Source organism: Euprymna scolopes, chromosome 26 (assembly GCF_053919585.1).
Source record: "Euprymna scolopes isolate OS-2025 chromosome 26, ASM5391958v1, whole genome shotgun sequence".
NCBI classification, from domain to species: Eukaryota; Metazoa; Mollusca; class Cephalopoda; order Sepiida; family Sepiolidae; genus Euprymna; species Euprymna scolopes.
This window is the reverse complement of record NC_136507.1, coordinates 95,427,458-95,451,992: the sequence shown is the minus strand read 5'-3', so window position 1 is coordinate 95,451,992 and position 24,535 is coordinate 95,427,458. Positions and strand designations below refer to the sequence as shown.

At 32.8% G+C, this 24,535-nt stretch overlaps 1 protein-coding gene across 3 annotated transcripts in view; it reads right to left on the bottom strand.

Moving 5' to 3' along the window:
* Window positions 1–24,535, bottom strand: part of LOC145248286 (transmembrane protein 181-like) — a 118,428-nt gene that overhangs the window by 73,442 nt on the left and 20,451 nt on the right. Inside the window, exon 1 of one of the 3 annotated variants that reach the window (XM_080110160.1) lies at window positions 16,914–17,745. The exons of the other annotated variants lie outside the window; for them this stretch is intronic. Within the exon in view, the coding sequence (XP_079966286.1) occupies window positions 16,914–16,939 (26 nt within the window). The 5' untranslated portion in view covers window positions 16,940–17,745. Of the gene's footprint in view, window positions 1–16,913; window positions 17,746–24,535 lie in introns of those variants that run through there. 3 annotated transcript variants of the gene reach the window in all.

Genomic DNA, 24,535 nt, shown 5'->3' with positions numbered 1-24,535 from the left:
TATGGTGATTAAGCTACACTGAATATTCCGCGTTTTATCCACTCGTAAGCCTGAAGAGTCCTAGAGTGAATGAAAAGCGGAATATTCAGTGTAGCATAATCGCCATATATATTTTATAACTTACTAACTAGCTCTACCTATGTATTGAGCACTTTTGAAGTAAATACTTAAAGTTTATGCATAAATTTATATTTTCGTATATTAATTTTATGCGAGTAAATAAAGTAGTTATATATATATATATATTTGACTAGTAAACTAAAATATTTAGTCGTCAAATGTCAAATAAAGATAAATTTGTCTGTAAAGCCCTGATATGTATTTCCTAATGATGTCACCTCATTTTTTTTTTTTTTTTAATAATTGATGTAAATAATATACCACAAGGAAAATAACTTTCCCACCACATAAGAAAATGCAATTTTTAAAATCCATTTTATAAAAAAAAAAAATGTCATGGTGACATACTATAGATTTATTTCTCGCTAGTCTGTCCATATCAAAAAATCCAGTATGATAAGACTTTTTTCAGCATTTTTGTGCTTGATTCAACTATTTATTATTATTGTTGTTAAAAACACTAAATATAATGACTTTATGCAATAAGTTGTTCTGACCAGGATTTTTTAGGATTCCCCTAAAGTTGATAATTATTTTAGTCTTGGTTTCCTGTTAAAAACACAGGACACCAAAACTAAAATAATTTTAAATCATAATATTAACATTTTACTCTTTGTCCCAATCCTGTCAACGAAAAAATAAAAATGAGATTCTATTTTTTTTATATGATTACATATCAACACTCCAGAAATACCAGGGAAAAAAAAAAAAAAAACACTTTAAACAAAGGTTTTACTTTACTATTTGAATATTTAAAGAAATGATCACCCACTTCCTGATCAGAAAGCGTTTTTGTATTACTCAGTTCTTGAGCACAGAGGACAGAACAAGTAATCAGAATTTTGTATTTCTGGAGTGACCATTTCTTCAATTATTTTACGGCCCTGTCGGTGGGGCATTAGAATACGTCGACTGCTCCCCTGTAGAAGGTGAAAATCCCTTAATGAGGGTCCTGGATATGACCTTAAACTATATCCGATGGTGAGGCCCCAGCTTGCGGGCTCTGGGGAGTGTGGAGCCACCCTTTAATTGCCATTGCTCCCAGGTCCACTCTGACCCGGAGTGGTAGTACCTGTTAGGATAGAAACTGACTTGCAAAAAAACAAATATATTCTATTAAAAAATTTTCAAAATCTTTGGATTCGGCATTAAATAACCTGAAAAGGGTTGATATGCCGTAAAACAAAAACAACCAACCAACCAACCAAAATCAATTATTTTATTTATTCTTCCAGAACTCCTATTCTAGGTTTTGTTTTTCAATGAATTGCCATCCCCACAATAAGAGTTCGCACAGTTTTCATTTTTTATGATTATGCTGTTTTGGGAAAAGGAAAAAAATATAAAATATACTAGTAGTTCTGAAATAAAAATAAAATTATAAAATGGTAGCCATTTTTTTTGGGGGAAAAAAAAAAAAAAAAATTGGTTATCTGTTTTGTCCTAGGCAATGTGTGGTCAAGAATTGGATGATTATTTCGCATTATATATTCATAGTAAAGAGAAATCTCAATCGAAAATATTTTTATTTATTTAAAAAAAAAAAATTTCCAAAATGCAAATAATTTTTTTTATTTTGTGTGCAAGGGTTTTTGGTAGCAGGGGCAAAATCTTATTGTTATTCCAAAATCAATAACTTATGATTTATATATTGAAATGAAAACGAACTCATAAAAATTAAACAAATAAATTTCCAAATTTAGGGATTCTTTATCAGTAAATAATCACATGAAATTAAAAATATATGTATACATGCCAATGTTGCATAGCGGTCATCTGCTGTGTGTACAAATTATTATACACACCTGTCAATAATCGACATCGTCTCAACAATTTTGCTTGAACGCAGTGAATTATTTCAATGGAAGATTTATTGATCTAATGAGAGCAGACAATTATAGGAGAGAGAGAGAGAGACAGACAGAGAGTTTAAAACATGGGATAGTGCACCAGAGAGGAAGACCAACAGACATAGACTGCTTGGATCATTTACTATTTAATGAACATTGTGTGGCCATCTTCACTCTCACTTAGTTTTATTTTTTTGGTGAGGTGTGGGGGGGGACTTTTTCATGTCAGTCTTGTTCAGGTGTCTGACTGGAAAAAGAAATAATTTTCCTTCTCTGGAACTCATGTGGTTTCCTCACTTCCATTTGCTAAGGTCAATTTTTGAACCCAAATCTGTCAATCATTCTCTCCACCCAAACTTCCGGATCTTCATTATGTAACCTGACAAGCAGGAATTAAACACAATTTTAAAATGTCAATCAACTACTTAAAATTGAACATTTTGTCATGACGGTACTAAACTACTTTTTAAAAAAGGTACTTTCTAGTCTCTTTTTTGATTTTGAAATCTTTAAATTGATCAACATAGAAAGTAGCTCCTTGTCAAAGTCAAGTATAATGGTGGAGTTGTGCTCTTAAACTAACGGTAATATTTCCCCAGAAGAACCAATAATTTGAACAAGAACTCAGTTAACTCCACATTGGAACAATTCATTTTAATTAATTGTAACCATATCAGAAATGCGGAGGTTCAACAATAAATGATCAACTTCTTAGGCTTAGTTACTCCATATTTCATGCAAAGATGAACTTAACATAGCCACATAGAAAACTAATTGACTTGGATAAACTAAAATAAAAAGTAGATAATAAAAATGTTAAATATTATTTACATCGATCATGATCAAGGTTGGTTGTTTTTGTTTTACAGCATATCAACTCTTTGCAAGTTATTTAATGCCGAATCCAAAGATTTTGAAGAAAATATTTTTAATAGAATATATTTGTTGTTTGCAAGTCTGTTTCTATTTAACCAATAGCTGGGACCCTAACAGGTACTACCACTCCGGGTCAGAGTGGACCTGGGAGCAATAACAATTAAAGGGTAGCTTCACACTCCCCAAAGCCTGCAAGCTGGGGCCTCACCACTGGATATAGTTTAAGGTCATATCCAGGACCACATGATCAAGGAGACAACATAAAAACTTATGCGCAACCCGTTACCCTCGTAGAGAAGCAAATAATACAATACAAATCAGATGACTAAATTTCATCATGAAAAGACTAGGCTTTAAGGGGAATTGTTCAAATGTATAACCTTGTAGGGATATCTCATTCTCAATGTTAGAAAAACAAACAAGAAATACGGAAATACAAAAAGGGCAGATATAAAAAAAATACAAAGATGTTTTATATGTTTAAAGAAAAACTTCACATAAATTTTGAAGTATGAAAATATTCTGGGGTGAAATTTTTTTGATGAGAAAATTTTGCCGTTAAATTGAGTGTGAAAATGTGATATGTTCCTGGCCATAAAAGAACACTTTTCTGACAGTGGCATGTAAACGTGAAAAACTTAATGGTAGTTGCTATGAAAAACGTTCAACATGAAGTGTGAACAAAAGAAAATCAAAATAAAAGATAATGTTCTTTGAAAAGTAATGTTTAGGTTGGTGCAAAGTAAGAAAATCTTCTAGGGTAAAATCCAGGGTTATGGAATCAGAGGGTATCAAGTCTGACTTCCAAAATATCCAATTCAGACTCCTTATTTTAAAGTTTTTAAATATTCAGACTATTACTTCTTTCAGGATTAAAAACTCAGATTCTAACTTTTAGTAGTCTTACAAATTCAATTCAGACTCCTTCCAAAACCTGCGACTTTCTGGGACTCTGCAATTCTGGTAAAATCTTTGGCATCATAAAAGTGTTCAAATTTCAGATCTGTTGAACATGATATGCTGGTGTAATTGCATATAGCAAGATGTGAGTATACCTGAGTAGGATGTATCATGGTAGCATGTAAGAGTGAAAAGCTTAATAGTAACCACTGAGAGAAAAGTTCAACAAAATGCAATTAAAAAGAACAAGTGAAGCATGCATGGTCCCCAGTGAGTGCACAGTGAACGAGGCATAAAAAAATGACTACATTCAGCCCCCCCCCCAATTTAATCCCAAAAGTCCCCAGGGGAGGTCAAATCCTAGTAAACATGAACAAACACTAAAGTTTTAGGCCTTAACATATGTAAATTTGAGTTCTGCACCATGCAAAAAAAGAAATGACTAAACCCATCATTTGCCTCCCCCCACTAATGGAGTGGGGGGAGGCAAATGATGGGTTTAGCCCCAAAAGTCCCCAAGGCCTTAACATATTTAAGTTTGAGTTCAGCACCATGTAAAACTGCTAAATAGACATACACAGAAAATTTTGGACAAATATGGTAAAATAGTCCCAAAAATGGAGTGTTTTTATTAGCCCTAAAAGAGCCTCTAGGGTACACCCAAGAGTTATTGCGAAGTATAGACAAACAAAATTATATAGAAATAAATTAGTTACAACTTTTCAGAAAGTTTTATAAAAATTCAAGACATCAATTTTTTTTTAATAAGCACAAAAGTGTCGATTTTAACCATTTTAACCCAAAAGGTACCTCGGGAGGGGGGGGGGGAGTTTTCCCGGGAAATCTGTTCTGTTACTTTTTTACTCATATCATGTTTAACGTTTGTGCAAAATTTAAAAAAATTCCAAGTCGTAATTATTGAGAAAAGTGTGAACAGACGAACGGATAAACAGACAAGGGTGAATTTACAGGTCCACCCTCCTTTTGTCGGAGAGGGGAGGGAGCAAAAGGAATTAAAAGTATACTTTGAAAAGAAACACCTCGATTGGTGAGGAGGTGAAGTTGAGTACCGTGCTGAGCAAAGTGTTTGAAATAATGAAATATAGCAGCTTGAATCCAGGAAAAGACTTTCCACTAAATCCTAGCGATTTAATTTATGGAGTTTTGCCTCTTTATATAATTTTATGATTAATTTGACACAAGAGACGCTTTCCATTAACTGAAATAGAAACCACTACACATTAGATGTCCAATTTTTATTGATTTTAAACAGTGCATTTACTTGCATCACAGATGTTAGTCTCACACCAGTGAGGGCCTGATAAGCATAAAAAGCTGTCAAGAGGTTGGCCCCGAAACGGTGTATTTTCTCCTAATAAACTAACATTATCTGGAAACTGAACTATCATATGTCACGATTGAAACAACCTACAACTAATTTACTAATGGAATAACTACAATAAGAAAGTAACAAAACGATCCATATTTCTTTTCTGAATATCCGATACTAACTGGAAGCTAAAGGATTATACTTCACATTTGAAAAGTCGTTTGAATATATATATATATATATATATATATATATATATATATATATATATATATATATATATATATTCTTGTGTGTGTGTGTGTGCGTGTGTATATACATATATAGAAAAAGTAGACTTTTATGTCAGAGTGGAGGAAAAACTTCTGATTTTACAGGTGTGTGTGTGTATACACACACACACCTGTAAAATCAGAAGTTTTTCCTCCACTCTGACATAAAAGTCTACTTTTTCTATTTAAAAATTATAAAAACAAACTTTTTAATATACTCAGTCATGGATATGCGAACAACTACATGAATATTAACTAATTTGCATATTCCTTTAAAAAAAAACAACAGAAAAAAAAAAAGTTAATTGCTTATTCAATTTTTATGGTTTTATTAGATGACTGGTTTCATTTCACTATTACGTTGAACTTTATTTATGCATAGTGTCTACATTCTGCATGACTGCACAAAATTTAAGATGAAACATTGTAGTACATGGAAATTTATACACACACACACACACACACACACACACACATACATACACTGTGTATACGAAAAGTCTACCAAACTCCTCTCTGAATTTTCGGTCTACAGAGTTGAAATTTAATATAGAGGTTATTTGCTCCTCGGTTTGGTTCTTAGCCAGTAAACTAACTACTAAGTGATCAAAATTAAAAAAATAAAAAAAATTCATCTTAGCCTGGCATAAGTCAACTGTGCCCGTTTTTTTTTTTTTTCTGTGTATGCGCTAATTAAAAGTTATAGATTAAACAACGTTAGTTTTTGTGGTTTTGTATACGTATGAATTTAGTTCATATGCTAACAGATAAGGCTGGAGAGCTGTATGCTTCGGTTTCGATCCTAGCTGATGGCACACAAGTCATATTTTGTTTTACTTTTAAAATCACTACTATATATCAGATTGAAACAAACCGTACCTATGTAATTGTCAGGTCTCAAATAGTAACATATTCAAAAATTATGAAAAAAACAATAAGGTAGAAAATTATTAATGAAAAAATTTGTGAAAGGAAGCAAAATCACTATATTACGCTTACTAAAAAAGAGATAAGTTGACAGGGGAGATAATTAAGTTCTGTTGCTTATGTCCTGCCACGAACGTAATTGAAAATGTTGGATAATATTTATTCCCCCATATAAACTTTATCGAAAACAGTTTTTCATTAATAATTATTTTTCTACTTTATCGTTTTCTGTAATTTTTGGATATGTTACTATTTGCGACATGACAATTATGTACCCCATTTGTCTCACTTGAAATTCAATATTTATTTTGTTTGTAGAATATAGAACACCAATTTGTCTTTTTAAAAATATTACACATATTTTTAGCAAAATAAGTAAATAAACATTAGGCGGACCTGAACAAGCTCCATCCCCCCTGCTGTAAAATTAACGTTTTTTTTTTTGGGGGGGGGGGTCTTCAATAACAAACTTAACTTTCATATAAGCAGCAAAATTTGTTTAAAGTTTATTTAATGATTTTTAATGTGGGAGAATCACTTTTCAATTATAACGTTCTATTAAACTGATACCCCACTTTGCAGTCGTTCTTCCTTATAAATTTTTCTTTAATAAATTATTTCAGTTTGAATTATTACAATTTCTTTTCATCCTTATAAATTTTTACAACACAGTAGACATAAGGAGAGCTGTGCTGATTGACTGCAAAGTGGGGTACCAATATAATAGAACATTATAATTGAAAAGTGATCTCCACGTTAAAAATCATTAAATAAACTTAAAAAAAAAAAAATTCCTGCTATGAAAGTTAGCTGTTATCAACAATAATCTGAACACAATTTTCTATTAAAATCGCTAAAAATTGTAATTATATATATATATATAAATATATATATATATATATATATATATATATATATATATATATATATATATAGTCATCCACATACAGTATTGTTTCGCTGTTTCACAACTCATCAGTGTGGCTAAACAGACAACTGCCTTGAGGTCGAAACCCGACCGCCCAAATGACAGCCAAGGTTTCTCACCATTGCGCTATACAGCTGCTGCTGTGTGGGTAATGAATTAATGAGGTTTTGACATTGTCCAAATGGCTCCACCTGATTTGTTTTTTTTTTTTGTTTTTTTTTTTTACACAATGATCACCACTTATCAAGGCCCGAAAGCCACTCAGGGATAAGGGTTATTGCAAGTACATTACGTTAGTGTGGAGATTTGATGAAGTGTTTACTTAAGGGGGCGGTTCATTAGGAATTTGTTAACATTGGACTTGAACACATCCAAGTTGTAGTCCGGTGGGAAGCAGGCAGACGGAACAGAGTTCCACAGGCGTGCAGTTCTAAGAAAGAAGCTTTGTTCATGGAATCCGCGTTTTGATTTAGGCACAAAGAGCGTCACTTAATATGTTAATGGCAAGTTGTATATCATTTATCAATATGCTCAACCCAAGATAGGGAGCATTATAGTCATCCACATACAGTACTGTTTTGCTGTTTCACAGCTCATCAGTGCGGCTAGACAGGCAACTGCCTCAAGCCAGGATCGAAACCCGACCGCCCAAATAAATATATATGTAACAAAACATTCGAAAGCCAAATACATATTTAATTTCTCATTCATCATATTTTATTGTCTTACACGTGTTTCGTTGAATGGTGGGAAAACACTAAACAACTCCTCAGAAACAGTTTAAACAACCATTTCTTTTTTCTTTAGATTAAAGAGGATAAATATTGGTGAAAAAAAATGGAAATCCTTCAAAATCATGACATTCATTAAAAAAAAAAAAAAAATGGAAACAGCACTAACCCTATTTGGGTTTAATCGGCTTCCTTCAAAGGAGAAAGTTCCATGAGATTATGAAATCATGCAGTTGCATGTATATCCCTATTAGGGTGAGATGATGACGTTAGGTTTTTGCAACTCTTGCAGAGAGGTGTCGACGTCCACCTACATACAGCACCTGGAATTTCCCAATTGGTCACCCATTTTAGTAATGACCAGGCTGAAGGTTGCTTAACTTCGGTGGTCATGAAAACCGTTGTATTAACGTGGTTATGTCCTACAACACTCATAAAACACACACACACACATATATATATATATATATATATATATATATATATATATATATATATATATATCAGTTTACGTAATTTTTGGAATATGACATCTTCGTTCCATGGTGAATAAGTCAAATTCTATGCTCCTAACCAAAGATAAGCAGTATTTCTCGGAGGAGCCACTATACTAGAATATAACATACTAAATATCTGAGTTCAAATTAAGCACCAACTGATCCACAGTTTGATTTTGTTTGTTTAAGCCTCACCCCGGATCCCCAAAGTTTTGGTTAAAACAAGACAATAAGTTAAAAAGTAGAAGTGTTATAATTCTAAAACTCTTTCAGTTTCCTACCACAAACTAAAAAAAAAAAAAATCCTACCTGTTTTCAGCTAAGCACACAAGTTTCTGCTTCCAACTCGACAAGAAAAAAAAAATAATTGATTTTTGTTTGTTGCCTACAAAACAGGTCGTTTAATATTTAAAAAAAAAAAAAAAAAAAAGGAAAAGAAACTAAAGAATGCCTGCGTGTCAATTTGAAAAAAAAAATGTTTTATGTAATAAGCTAACCTATCTGCTTGAATTTATACTAAAGGAACGCAAAAGAAAATTAAATACATGGTAAACAAATATTTATATAAATAGATGTGCTAATATAGATCAAACCCCATGGAGGCTGATATTGGCTTAGTAAAAATTTTTAGGTACAGACAAAAATAGCTGAAAAAAAAAAAAAAAAAAAAAATAGGGGGACGTAGTTTTGAAAACCAATTTACCATTTATTTTTTGTAGTTCTCCGACTACTTTAAAAAAAAAAAATTATTATTGTATTTGAAAGATTAAAGACTGAAGTTAATTTCCAAAACGAAAAAGATATTTGTACATGTGAAAAAAAAATAAAATAAATAAATAAAAGTTATGAAAAATGTTTTCATGGCGAGCTAACTAATTCAATTAAATTTTGGAAGTTAAATAAATTCATTGTCAAAATCCTTTGAAAGATAAATAATAGTTTTTTTTTGGTCTATTTCAAAGATAATTAGTAAAGTCCTAAGATATTGAATTAAATTAAATCAAATTAATAATAATAATAATAATAATAATAATAATAATAATAATAATAATAATACACCTTGCTTGTACAAAAATAGTTTAATTAGCTCTCAAAAGCAAGAGATTCTTGCTTAGTTCAACTGAAAGAAAACAAAGTCCTCATCTAATGGATTATACGGAAACCCAAAATTTTAGACAGTCGAAAGGCTGTCTGAAAATGATATCAGATAGTTTAAAAGGGAGGTAGGGGGTGCTGCCCCCCCCCCACCCCACCCAACGTTTGTCTAATTCTTGCCATTTTCTAATTTAATTATTTTTCTATGTTCCTACTTTTAATAAAAAAAAGTTTTATTCTTCAAGATTATATTAAAATTATGTTAGGCCGAAAGTTTCACATTCATGAAAGCAAGGAATATATTAGAATCTAGAATATAAAAATTATGCAAAAGAAAAAAAAAAAATTGCCACCAAAAAAAGTAGAAATATTTTTTGCAATTATAATTTTTTTTTGTGAAAATATTAAATAAATAACACTTAATTCAATGAGAATATCGGTTGTTCAAGAAAATAATTTTTCTTCGAGTTATATAAAATTTATCAGTACGGACTTTAGGGGATGTTCCTGTAAAATTTATTTATTTTTTTTTTTGATTGCTACAATTTACGATATTTTATTTTCATAAAAAAAAAAGCAAAAATAAATTCATGCATTTTTTTTTTTACTACTGAAAACCATAACTTTAGTAAACGTATTTTTTGTTTAAACAAAATAATACATTTCCACTAAAATTTAAGTAAAATAATGTGTTCATTATATTCGTGGCCATTATTTGATAAATACTGAAAATTTCATTACAATTGATTGATTTCTTGATTATTAGTGAATTTTTAAATAAAGGGAAGAGTCAAAATGTTTATAGATTCTGAGCATCAACATTCATTTTGCACGTACCTAAAAAAAAAAAAAAACCCCAAAAAAAACCAACGGCACAAAATTAAGCTCGGATTCCTAAAAAAGAAAAACATCTACGGATCTATTTAAATTGCATTTTAAAAACATTTTTATAATATTTTATACTAGCGGGGGTACCCGGCGTTGCCCGAGTGTTTGTTTCCGGGACGGGGGGTTAAAAAATGTTATGGTAGGTAAGTAGGAAGGATCAAACCCGGAGTCATGAGTAAAAGTAGGAAAATAAAGTGTGAAAAAAAAAAAAAAAACATCTGCAACGTTAACAGTTCGGCCACCAAGAAAAGTCCATTCCAGTTGTTTAGGAAAAAAAAAAAAAAAACGACTACGGTAGGTCGGCGCGAATGTGAAAATATAATGTGAATTGTCCAGCACGCTAACCACTACGCCACAGAGCACTGCAGCTTAGTTTAGTGATTTTAAATGACTTCACATGAAAGAACTACGAAGCCAAACCGGTGTTCTCTTCTCAACTGTTCCTTGTGAACGATCCCCAAACGGTGTTAAGTGGTGGCAGGGGGAGGAGGAATTTATTAAAGAGAAAATATTTTACCACTTCCATTGATCTTAACCGATTTTGGCCGTGACTTCTCAGCAGAAAAAGTATAGAAATCTAAGATTATCGAGGAATTTGAGAAATAATAAGCCTATAACACACCTCAGATATTGTTCTGCCGTTTGTGCATATTATATTTGCATGAAATATCTTGATTTTTAATCCTATTAATGTCAAAATCAGACGGGAAAAAATGAGTTCATTTTATTTATATAGATAGAAGAAGAAGAAGAGATTTCATCTTTATATTTTATATTATTTTTACCTTTCCATCATTAGGAGACCATGTGACCTTTTGGAATTGTAATTTTTTGTGCCCCCCCCCTCCGCATTTCGTTGAGGACTTGATTTTCTTAAAAGCAACATCGCCTGACAAGGTCATTAGTCATGAATAACTAATTGACCCAAAACATTGTCATGATCGTGCAGCGATATTAAAATGTTTATTTAAATATAAATAAAAAGTATATCTTGCTCTTATTATTATGTAGCATTTTTATAATAAACCTCATTAAATTCACTGGTTTTTATCTTTGAATATTCTTAAGCCCCTTTAAGAATACTTACGTATAGGTATTGTCTGCGGAATTATAACTAAGGTAGTCAAATAGCGTCTACGCAATGTTCATGACTTCCGCTCATGTGAACACTCTAGATTGTCATTGTACTCGCCTGAATTTGGCGTTTAATAGTTCTTAATTTCCTTCCTTCAGTGCCAATTGTTTGGTGGTCCTAAGGTAGCGGCTCGGCAAATTGAGCAAAAGGCGGCTTCATGGCTGGGTTCAAATCTCATAACCTACAGGATTTATTACCTGGAGGAATTTGGTAGAGTTTGCAAAGGCCAACTCTTAACTTTAACCTCTTAGCAGCCAAATGTTCACCCAAAAACTGATTCGTTTGCTAGAGACTGTAAAGGTCAAACCTTTTGAACTTTGGCTCCTTAGCGCCCAAACTTTTGGCCAAAAACAGATTAAAAAGCTTGTCCTATGTCTGAATACACCTTATGCAAAATTTCAAATATTTAGACCAAAAATTGGCTGAGTAATTTAGTAGAGATCGCAGAGGTCAAATTTGTTTTAACTTTGACTCCAATTCTGACCCCTTAACATTTATTATTTTGGGCTCAAATCAATTTTTTTTTTAATTACATTTTCACCCCAAACCAGGCACATTGCCACTTTGATGTAGGGGGATACTATCAGGGACATAAACTAAAGGGGTATTATGTAGGGAGTTGGGCAGCAAGATGTTTGTTCACATTCGGCCTGAGCTTCTGCATGTCAGTACAGTTGGAGAAGCAGGGACCAGGAAGGGTGCTCCAAAGTCTATTAAAACTTGTAGAACAGGCAGAGGGATGCAACATTTCGTCGATGAGATAGAGGCTGAAGCTTAGATGACAGTTTGATCCATGCCCAAGTAACCTACATCTAAAATTTCAAATGTTTAGCCCCAAAATTAGCGGAAGAGTTTCGTAGAGTTTTCAAAGATTAAATCATTGAACTTTGACAGCCAAATTTCTGGCCGAAAACCAATTAAAAGGATTTTCCCTCGCATTACAAGTTGATTTTTTTTCTTTTTAGATAATTGTTATTTTATCAACTTGCATGAAAAGAGCTATGTAAAAGATGCTTAAAATCGTTTGAATTATGCAAATACCATCAGTAGTTCAAAAGTTATGTGAATTTTAAGTGCCAAAATTTAGGCTTTTCCTTGGACATTTTTCTTCAGAAAAAGTGGGCTAAATTACGGACCTGTGCAAGCCTTTTCTTGTCGCACACACGCACACACACATGCACACATACGCACGCTCGTACACACACGTACATATATTCACGTTCACGTACATACACTAACATTCATGTGCATATACACATGCTAACGTGCACACGTACGCACATATGGGCAACGTCACTTCCCTTTAACGGAAATCCACACATGCATGAAGGACACTAGAAACAACTACAAAAGCAAGAGACCTAAGCTTTTTCCTTCTTTTCGACCCGGCTCCCGACTTGAGTGGTCGAAGGACCTACCGCTCCCTTCAGGACGCGCTCGCGCTTCACGTCCCCTGTCACTATGTGTGGGGCCCGAACCAACAGACAGTACGTTTACACCTTACACGCTTTCTCTCTCCATGGCCTGGATTGACTTTCTCACCCTCTCTCTCTAACAATAGACTTTCCCTATCACCAGATAACAGCAAGAGACGCACGCCAAACTAAACACGTGATGCATTGCATTAGAGCTCCCAAATATTCGCGTCTCCCCTCCCCCCCCAAATAAATAAAATATACATTTGATAATAATTTTATCTTTCCCATGTGATTTGACGACATTTATAGGTTTTCGGGTATTCTGAAAATGAATATCGCATGTAAAATTCTCGCTGAAAAATAGTTTGTATGTAATGACGTTATACTTTCCAACGGCAAGCCAAACAACGCACGTGCACGCATTGTTTTGATTTTACATGCATTATTTGTTTTCAGAATACCCAAAAACCTAAAAGTGTCGTCAAATTAAGGTGGATATGAAAGGCGGAAAAAAAACAAATTGCCCTATTTTTAACATTGAACATTTTCTTTATTAATGCTAAATAAAAAAAAAAAATGCCTATATTGAAGTATAAATTTGGGACTAAATTGAAGAGGTTAGTTTCCAAATATTTGCGTTTTTTTTATGTTTTTTTTTTATTATTAAAAAAAAAAAAAGGAAGTGTATTTAACCAAGACCGTCTTAAAAGACAAGACTTTATAACGAAGGCCACGATTTAACGAAATAAAACGAAATTATTTTTTAGCAACAATTTGTTTTCATTCAAAATATTCTTTTGTCAATTTGCAGTTCCTTCCCCCATCATATTCGTCTTTTGGTAAATGTGTAGTTTAGCGGCGTAAATTACTTGACAGACAAAAAAATTATAAAAATTATTTTTTATATAAAATACATTATTAGACCCAGGCTGAAATAAAACCAGAAAAAATTACATTTTTATTTTTTCATTTTTTATTAGACTAAATGTATGGCATGCGAGGCCGCCATATTGCTTTTAAAATGTGGCCTTTCTAAGGTTTGACAGATTGATTTTTTAAGGCAAAATTTGGTCTTTTTTACGCTCTTTTATTACAAATATATATATATATATATATATATATATATATATACTAGCATTTCAGCCCGGCTTTGCCAGGGTGTTTTGATGTGCATTTGAGCAAAAATAAAAAGTGGCAGTAGGAAGGCAGGCTCGAACCCGTACTGCAAAGGAGGAAAAGAATGGGGTAAAACCTAACGTTTATGCTGTTACGACCACCGCCAAACCGGAAGCGACATTTTTTAAAATTAAGGCTAGACAATCTAAAGGAGAGGATAACTTTTAAAAATATCGGCGAAAAAAATGACCCCCCCCCCTGTAGAAAAGTGCCTAGTTGAAGGGAAAAATATTAATGTTTCTAGCCAATTTTTCAATATTTGTCGTATGAAAGGTCGAACTTTAAAACGATACTGATCTTGGTAAAATCCGTCGCCTCTATTGAAAGTTTAAGGCAAACATGCAAACAACATACATACATATTGGTAACTAAAAATTTTCGACCCAAACTGATGAAAAAACTTGCCCTATCTCTGAATACACTTTATGTAAAATTTCAAATATTTAGACCAGAAATTGTCTGAGTTATTTGGAAGTGACCGCAGAGGTCAATTTTTTTTTTAACTTTCACCCCTATTATGACCCCTTAATATTTATTGTTTTGGGCTCAAATCAAATTATTAAATTAGATCCATGTGCAAGGAACCTATATCTAAAATTGCAAGTGTGTAGAACCAAAATTGTCGGAAGAGTTTGGTAGAGTTCTCAAAAGGTCAAATCGTTAAACTTTGACCCCTTAATCGCCAAATTTCTGGCCAAAAAACGATCACATCGATTTTCCCAAATCTCAGTACCCTGTATATCAAATTTCGAATCTGTAGACTAAAAATTGACAGAGTTATTGCGTAGGGAAATGTACACAGACACGTTCACTTTTATAGATATATTACATTTAAAATGTAATTATGGTGACCAAAAACGGTTCAATGAAAGAGCGTAAAAAAGGTTAAATTTTGCCTTAAAAGGGTCAAGCTGTCAAACCTTAAAAAGGCCAATTTCAAAAGCAATATGGCGGCCTCGAATGTCCTACATAATAGTCTAATAAAAAATGAAAAAATAATGTAATTTTTCCTCGTTTTATTTCAGCCTTAGAGTCTAATGTGTTTTATATAAAAATAGTTTTTATAATTTGTCTGTCAAATAATTTATGCCACTAAACTACATATTTACCCGTGTATGTAATAACGTCATGCTTTTCGCTTTCCCCCAAAAAAGAGTTCGTCAAAGAGTTTGAGCGATGATATCTGTCATTTTGTTCATGACCATCTCCATCCATCAATCGACTGCGAAGTGCATTACTGCATTGCAATCTGCATGGTAAATTACAAACTTCACATGGCTATCAACTGACGCTTGCCAAACCATTGAAGCATTTCGAAATTGTCAGCTTGGTTGCCATTTACAAAAGTTGCAAGAGCTATTATGGCAAGGATGTTAGGGTTAGCAATAGGAATAGCAATAATTTTGAATAAAATAAAAATAATTGATGCAAAATATTTTTTTCAAATAAAGTTCCGTGTGTGGGTGGGTATATATATAATACCCCCACACACACGGAAATATATATATATATATATATAATTTTTTCAGAATATGAAATTCTATTCGACAGTTTAAATAATTTTAAATTCTGTTCACGAATTTAATTTTGTAATTAAATTATTATTATCATTAGGTAAATAAATTTTAGTACTTATGCAGTTTATGGACTGTGCTATTTTTTATTTTATATATAAAAGATTTAAGTTAAATTCAATTTTTACGATATATTTAGTTTATTAAATTGTTAGGGGAAAGTACAGAATATAAAGAATGGCTTTCTAAATAAAGCTAGTATTTCAGCATAGTCCATAAACTGCACCCAAGTCCCAGATTCCTTATTTATTTCCTGCTATTTGATGTTTATTGTATGTTTGCTTTCAATAAATCCAGAATTAATTTGTATTAATTGGATTATTCGGACTACTATTCTCACGAATAATCCGAATTATCAACCTTCATATAAAATTCCGAAACATAATCAATTAATAGTAAAAAAAAAAAAAGATAAATAAAAAAAAGAGTTTTACAAGAGACAGAGGTACGAAAAGCTCTACAGTATTTTGTTTTATTTTTAAGTCATTTTCACGACTTTAAATATTTAGGTGTCAATTGGTCGCAACCATTCTTCTTATATTCACGTAACGTTCGACACTATATGCTTTCGAACCGAATGAACATTTTAATGCGAGTAAAACCACTAAAAAATTTTCCAGATAGGTAAAAGTGTAACTTCTTTGATATTTGTTATATATTTGACTTTTTTGAATCTCTGTAGATTCGAAAACAGACCCAAACAAATAAATTTTATCAAAAACAACTTATTCTTCTAACAAACTGAAGTTTTTAGTGTTTTTACTTACTTTAAAACCTTTATTCAGTTCGAAAAATAAGTAGTTTTAACAGTTATTTGAAATCTCAATAATGACTTAAAATTAAGAAATAAAACAAAATACTGTTAGAAATCCATCTAACAAATGTCACGGAAGTATTTATCGGGTGGATTTCTAGCAGTCACGTAAAGGCGAGAAACACAATGACACGAAAAGTGATCACATAATTTCATTGATTATGCAGAAAAGAATTGTTTTCAAATAAAACTGAAGTTTTATAAGTGTGTGTGTGTATATATATATATATATATATATATATATATATACATATTACACGTTTGCCAAACAATTCGGGCGTGCCGGTTGTTAATTTCCTTTCAAAATTTCTTATTTATTTGAACTGTTCTTTTTTCAAATAAAACAAAAAAAAAAAAAAGAATTAAATGAAAATAAACTTACCGTTCTGACGATGCGACCCACAACATTATGGCTTATTTAAATTAATTTACCGACAGTAAAATACTTGAAAAGGTTTTGTATTTTTTCCTTATGGAATTCTTTTAAAATAAAGCTTCAACGCGTCTTTGCATAAAAAAAAGTACGCAATATCTTTTTTTTCTTCTTTTTAAATATCGTAAATCAATTTCAATATATTGCGAAAAAAAAAAAAATAAAGATGTGGCCCATCAAGGTGGTTTCATGCTTTTCAATTTAATAATAGTAATTATTTGTGTAAATTAATGACTTTTTGCTTTTACTAAGTGGACTGAACTATTTCCGACTATTATTGTGATTATGTCAGTGCCCGTTAAGAAATTCCCCTATAAATATATCGAGATAATAGTTTTTGTTTTGTTTGTTCACCCTAGATTTTTTTTTTTTTTTTTTGTAAAGAAAAGAGTTTACAGCAACTAAAATATTTGTTAAACTTCTGTTAAACCTACGAACAAGACCTTGACGACACCCCCCCTACTCCGAAAAAACAAAAAACAAAAACATGTCAAACTTGTTTTTATTTTTTTTTTACTATTCGTAGGCCAGTAATGGAAGTACTTAGTACTAATAAGCAAAGGGTGTGCGTGTAGAAAAAGTAGATCTGGCATTCGGGTCAAGATCACGGTGTAGTATCTGTTCTGATGCTACACTTCACTTTTTCTGTCCTCGGTCAGTGGAGGACTGGAGGAGAAATCCTTTATGCCCGAGAAGACAATTTTTATTTTTGTTTCTATCCAGAGTGCTCTTTTATAGGAAGCTGGATGTTCCCCACATCAAAACCGACCTTGTGTCTAACTCTGCCCTCGCGGAGAGGCAAGTAAATAGATCACAGTGTAGTATCTGCTCTGATGCTACACTTAAGTTAATTTGTCCTTAATACTAAGGCAATTTTTATTTTTGCCTACTGCCAGAGTGCTTCTTTTGGGGAGCTGCCCCCCCCCCCTCACACACACATTAAAAATGACCTTGTGTCACATATTGCTCTCGTGGGGAAACAATTAAATACCAATAATAAAATTGGAACACTTTTTCATGTTATTGTTTACATTGCAAAATACCTTATTTTTGACACCTGTAACACAAAACTGCGAATAAAATATACAAATTTCTCTTTTTAAAGTGGTTTAATTTCTTTATGGACTATACTCCCAAAATAAACTATTAAAGTTTTTTGAAAAATAATAGAAATATTATTTTTTATTTAAAAAAAACAAAAAAAACAGTGTTTATAAAGTGCCTGCGCGCGCTCATGCAACCATTTTTTTTACGTAATAAAATGAATTGAATTTTACGAGTTAAATTTTTTTCAATTTAAAAATCTATCAAAATTTTTCTATTAGTTCAATTTTTACAATATTTGCAGGTTTAATGCGAAATTTTATGCTCTTTCCAATAAATAGAATATAATATTCTAGACAAACGTTTTTGTTTTTAATTCACCCCCACCCCATTTTGAAATGCCTATTAAAATGAAAAACATTAATTTTCTCCCCTCAGAAATTGAAGATAAAAGATCAATAAATAAAATAATCTAATTAAAAAAAAAAAAAAGTTTTGCGCAAATTTACCTGTAAAGTCAAAAGTTTAAAACCTTTTTTTTTTTTAAACCACGTTGATTTTTTTTTTTTTTAAGTGAAACCTCAAATTTTTAAAATTTTGTCCTGAAAAGATTGAATACCTACAACAATTTTTTCTGCTTCATTCAATGTTTTTTTAGATTAAAAAAAAAAAAATCACTCCATAAAGAAGAAATAAAATATATCAAATAAAAAACTTATGTATTTCTTTAAGAGGATAAAACAAAATTGAAAATCGGTCGAGTGGTAGTTTTTTTTTTAACAGCAAAAACTGATAAGTGAAATGTGATCATTTTTCACATATGGTGGCCCATATTTACTAACTTTTGTTTACACCCAGCAATAGAAATGGAGATTAATTCTGGCGCTTAAGGCCACCGAAGTTTTCAACTCGAATAAAAGAAGATATCTGTCTCCCTTTATTCCACTTCTGAAACATCTGATGTTGCGGTAGTTTTTAATCCTTGCTAAAAAACGTATTTTATTTAAAAAGGACATGGAATATAAAATATAAATATGGATAAATTGTTAACAATGAACAATGGAAGTACCCATTGATTAGTATTTTTTATAGGTAAGTGATTTTTTGATTTTATATATATATATATATATATATATATATATATATATATATATATTATATTCGAAGTAAGTAAAAATTTGTTGATTTTCTTGAAATCTTTAAAAAAAACAAAACAAATATTGCCTATTTTGCTATTAAACCTGTTATTGTTTTAAAATTTGGTCTTTGCTCCTTTTATTGAAAAAAAAATTAGGGTTTGAATTACATTTTTCAAGTAGTTATAAGCTTCGAAAGATAGTAAGTCTAATTATTCAAGTATTCATCACGCATTTTTAATGGCGATTTTCTGACACTGCTAGCGTTTCCCGCCTCTATGTGAAGTATACTTTGTTTATTTATTATTAATCGATTATTTATTGAAATCAAAATGGCTCATAAAATAAAACTCCGTAAAATATTACGAAATGAAATCAACCCTAATTCATTTTGATTACTTCGTAAACAAGTCAGCCATTTTAATATTTTCTTAATAGTTATAAACAAAAAATGAATTGCTTCCAGACACTTTATTTAAAAAACCGAATACACAGTCATTTAAAAACTGGGGCTATGTTGATAATTGTAGGTCTTATTTCGAAATACAGGCAACATGGTCGGCAATATATGACGTCACTTGAAAAATGGAAAATGCGACCTCTCGAAATATGAAACGAAATGTAGCTGTGAGAAATGCTTGATAATGAACCCATTTAAAATACTCGTTTTAAACAAATGAACGAATCTCTTAATTGAAACCATTAAAAAAAATTAGTCACAACTTACTTTTCTTTTGAAATATTTTCATTGATTTAACCAAATTCTCATATCAAACAAATGAATCAATCAATCAATAAAACCGTCAAAAAAAACAAAAAAAAAAAGACGGAAAATAAAATTCTGAAAAAAAAAATAAATAAAAAATAGGCCTACGCAAAATAAAAACCTGAAAAAGATAAAATAAAATAAAGGCAAAAATAATAATCGGGACACACACACAGAAAAAAAAAAACAAAAAAAAAAAACTCTTAAACCGTATTTCGTTTCATGTTTCCGGAGGTCACATTTTGCATTTTACGTATTGCCAGGTGATGTCACATATTGACGGTTATGTTGTCTGTGTTTGGAAATACGATCTCCAATCGTCAACATCGCCAAAGCGGCCCCCCCCCTTTTTATTTTTTTTACCAAGGAGTCACCACTTATTAAGGCCAGGAGGCTAATCGAGGATAAGGGTTAATGAGTTAATGCGTGCACAGTAGTCAATGGGAAAATGTCGTAGTAATCGTTAGTAGTGGAAATTTGGTAGATTGGATTACTGGTACTAGTGCAGTGCACTTATTGATCCGTGCTGAAATAATGTTATTATTCAAAAAGCCATTCTTAACATGGGGAGGGTGTTTTGTACCTATTCTATACTTTAACCTTACAATTGAATAAAAAAAAACATATCATAAAACTTTAATTAAACTTGGAAATACGATTTAAAAAATAGCGCGGATCAGTAACTACACTAGCACCGGATTACTTAAGGGGATGGTTCATCAAAAACTTGTTCACGTTGGACTTGAAGATAACCGTATTGTAGTCAGTTGGAAAGTAGGAAAATGAAACAGAGTTCCACAGGCGTGCACTTCTAAGAAAGAAGCTTTGTTCATGGAATCTACATTTAGGTTTAGGCACAGATAAAGAGTGTTGGAAATTATTGATAGTGGTTACAACTAGACGAGTGTTTTTATTGAAAGTCAGGCCATGGGGAGGGCCATAGATTGGAGCTGAGACTAGCACTTGACATGAAAATAATGATAAAGCAGAGACAGGTTCGCAATATCTCTTCTATGAGAAAGAGGTTGCAGGGAAGAGAAAAGGGCATCCTCCACTAGGCTACAAAGTCTATTTTGAACTCTATCAAGGCAGGATACTTAACATAATTAAATCCTTCTTAGATAAGAGAAAAATCCAGGTAGTCCTCGACGGTCGCACATCTAAACAATATGATATAAATGCGGGAGTGCCCCAGGGTTCTATCCTTGGACCTCTATTGTTCCTGATATTCATAAATGACCTCCCCGACAACATTGCCTCTGAGATGGGTATATATGCTGATGACACTACACTCTATGGCAGACACGACAGGAAGACGAATGAACACATTTCTAAAGAAATGGCAGAAACACTAGAGGAAGACCTCCAATCTGTAGTGGAATGGGGACAAAAGTGGTTGGTCGCGTTCAATGCTGCCAAGACTAAACTAGTTTCATTCAATAATTACAAGAAACCCTCTCTACCACCAATAGCAATGGCCAACGACTCTTTATCTGAGAGTCCATCTTTCAAACTCCTTGGCCTAACGTTCACAGGAAACATGAGTTGGAACAATTACATTGAAGGCATTGCCAGGGCCGCTGCAAGAAAGGTGGGCTCTCTCTACCGTGCTAGAAAACTACTAACACCCGAAAGTATCCTGTACCTCTATAAGGCCACCATTCGCCCATGTATGGAGTATTGCTGCCACATCTGGGCTGGTGCATCTGCTACTAGTCTCTCGCTCCTTGACAAGGTTCAAAAGAGAGTCGCAAATCTGATAGGCCCTGAACTGGCATCTAAGCTTCAGCCTCTGTCCCATCGACGAAATGTTGCATCCCTCTGCCTGTTCTACAAGTATTTTAGTGGTGAATGCTCTGATGAACTGCAATCACTTGTGCCCCCACGACGCGAGCACCCTCGACAAACCCGACAGGCTACTAGATCCCACCCCCACACTGTAGAGGTCCCTAGATGTAAAAGATCTTTTTACTCCAATAGTTTCTTCCCCAGAACCGCAAGACTCTGGAATTCCATTCCAGGTCCCTGCTTCCCCAACAGTACTGACGTGCAGAAGTTCAAGTGTAACGTGAACCGACACCTTGCTGCCCAAATCCCTACATAGTACCCCAGTAGTTGTTGCCCCTGATAGTAGCCCCCTACACCAAAGTGGCAATTTGCCTTGTTTGGGGTGAAAATGTAATAAAATAAATAAAAAATAAAAAATAGGATAAGCTAATTCTAGTAGCTCCTGCCCAGATGTGGTAACGATACTCCATCCTTGAACATACTTGGCTCTTATACAGGTAGACAGCAGTGAGATATCTACTGGAATGGGAGAACGATCCCACAATTTTTCCAGCAGTATTGGCAACGAATTTGATGTACGTGTGCCATCTCAAATCAGGAGTAAGGTCAGACCTAGAAACTTGTCAAAACATGAAGCCTCCCCAAGACGAAAGCCATTGATTTCAATTAATGTCAGGCAAGGATCAGAGCGTTGATGATGGAAAGATAGATCCTTGGTTTTAGATGCATTAAAATTAGCCAGCCACCTCTTTCTCTATTGCACCACATGATCAAGATCAGAGGAGAGAGAATAAGAGAAAAGTTGGTCGTTTGGCCTTTGAAGCGTTGCCATAGATGGTAGTGTTGTCAGCATAAATGTTTATGAATGATCTTAGGATTTGATTTGGAAGATTATTGATGCAGATCAGGAAAAGAGTTGGGCCTAGGATGGACTGCATCATTAATATTATGAGCTTCTGATTTCTGCCCATCAACCACTACTCTTATGAACCTATCAGAGAGAAATGATTTAATAATTGAAAAGACATTTCTATACCGTAGCTGGATATTTTATAGAGTAGACCTTTATGCCATACCCTATCACAGGCCTTTGATATGTCAAGGGCAATTGTCCTAGAAAGGAAGCTTCTGTTGCGAGATTCGCTAATCCTTTGATTAGCACATCTGCTGTAGATCTAGCAGAACGGAATCCATATTGCATGTCACTGAGGACGTCATTTTTACTGAGGTGATTGACTACTTTTTTATTTAACACAGATTCGTGCAACTTACTCATGATGCACAGAAGACTGATTCGTCTGTATTGAGAGGGAGAGGACATTCACCTGAATTTTTAAATACGGGACATACTGATGTGGTTTTCCAGGGTGTTCGAAAACAATTCTCCTTAAGACAATGCTTAAACAGCTTTGTACGCATGGGATCTAGTTCTAGTTGAAGCTTTTTGAGCACTATAATAGGAATGCTGTCAAGGCCAGTTGTTTTACTGGAATTGAGGTTTTTGATTAGCTTGGCAGCATCACGCACATATTTGTATACCGCATAGCATGTTTTTAAACACAGGAGGAAATACGGGAGGTTGGCGGCCCTGATCGCATAGGGTAGAATTAGCTGCAAAATTTTTGGCAAAGAGTTTGGCTTTGTCTGATGCTGATGAGATTACCTCAGGTCCATTGATGATGATTGGAATAGAGCATACACACATTCAAGACCCTGTTTGTTATTTGCCAAAATTGGTGGGATTTACACTTTGAAAAAAAAAAAAAAAAAAAATTTGTTCTATTTTACAAATGATAGCTCTGGGCAAAACCTTAGTCAACATCGGAGGATGTAGTTTCAATTTAACCGTGGCCGTCGTAATATTAATGACATATTACGATGACTATGATTTAAATTTATTCGCCAAGTTGTTGTGACATTTGTTGCATCTTAAAAAAAGGTGTTAATATCCATGCTGGCAATTAAATTTATAATAAATGTTGGAAAATTAATTAAAAAATTTTAAATATTAAAAAAATAAAGAGGCAGAGAGCAAAGTATAGTATCTGTTTTGATACTATACTTTATCGTTTCTGTCTGTTGGATAAAAAGCCAGTCCCCAAAAAAGAAGCCCTTTGGATTGGGACAAAAATAATTTTTTAAAATGCCTCGGTCTACAAACATTTCTTCACTCGTCAAGGACAGAAAAGATGAAGCTTATCAGAACAGATATTGTGAAATATGTAAATTGTAAAAGTTGTTTTTTATTGTATTAAAATTTTTTTTTTTTACTATTTAGAGCAGACGATTTTTCTTCAATTTCAAATGGCTGCCTTTGATTGGTTAAAGTTATACGAGACAAATCCTTGACAGTAATTGATGGCGGGCATAAGAAGCACAAAATGTTAATATACGACAAAAATGGCCGAAGGGTAAATTTTCAGATTAGGTCCACCTCAACAAGTTTCTTGTAAATTTCGACTATGCTGAATACGAAAATCGTATTGAAATTTTGAAGAAATAATTAGTTATCGAGATATAAAAAGTTGTATTATGCATTGTATTCTTTGGCGGCCATCTTTTCTACGCGCGTGCGCGCGCCATAAACAAATCTACTCATCTATGATTAACACTGCGCGTGCGTAAAAAAAATGGCCGCCAAAGACTACAATGCATAATACAACTTTTTATATCTCGATAACTAATTATTTCTGCAAAATTTCAATGCGATTTTCGTATTCAGCATAGTCGAAAACTTCTAAAAGGTGTCATTTAAAAGAAAATTGTTGAGGTGGACCTAATCTAAAAAATACCTTCGACTTAAAGAAACAAAAATACAGATAAATATTTATAATGTA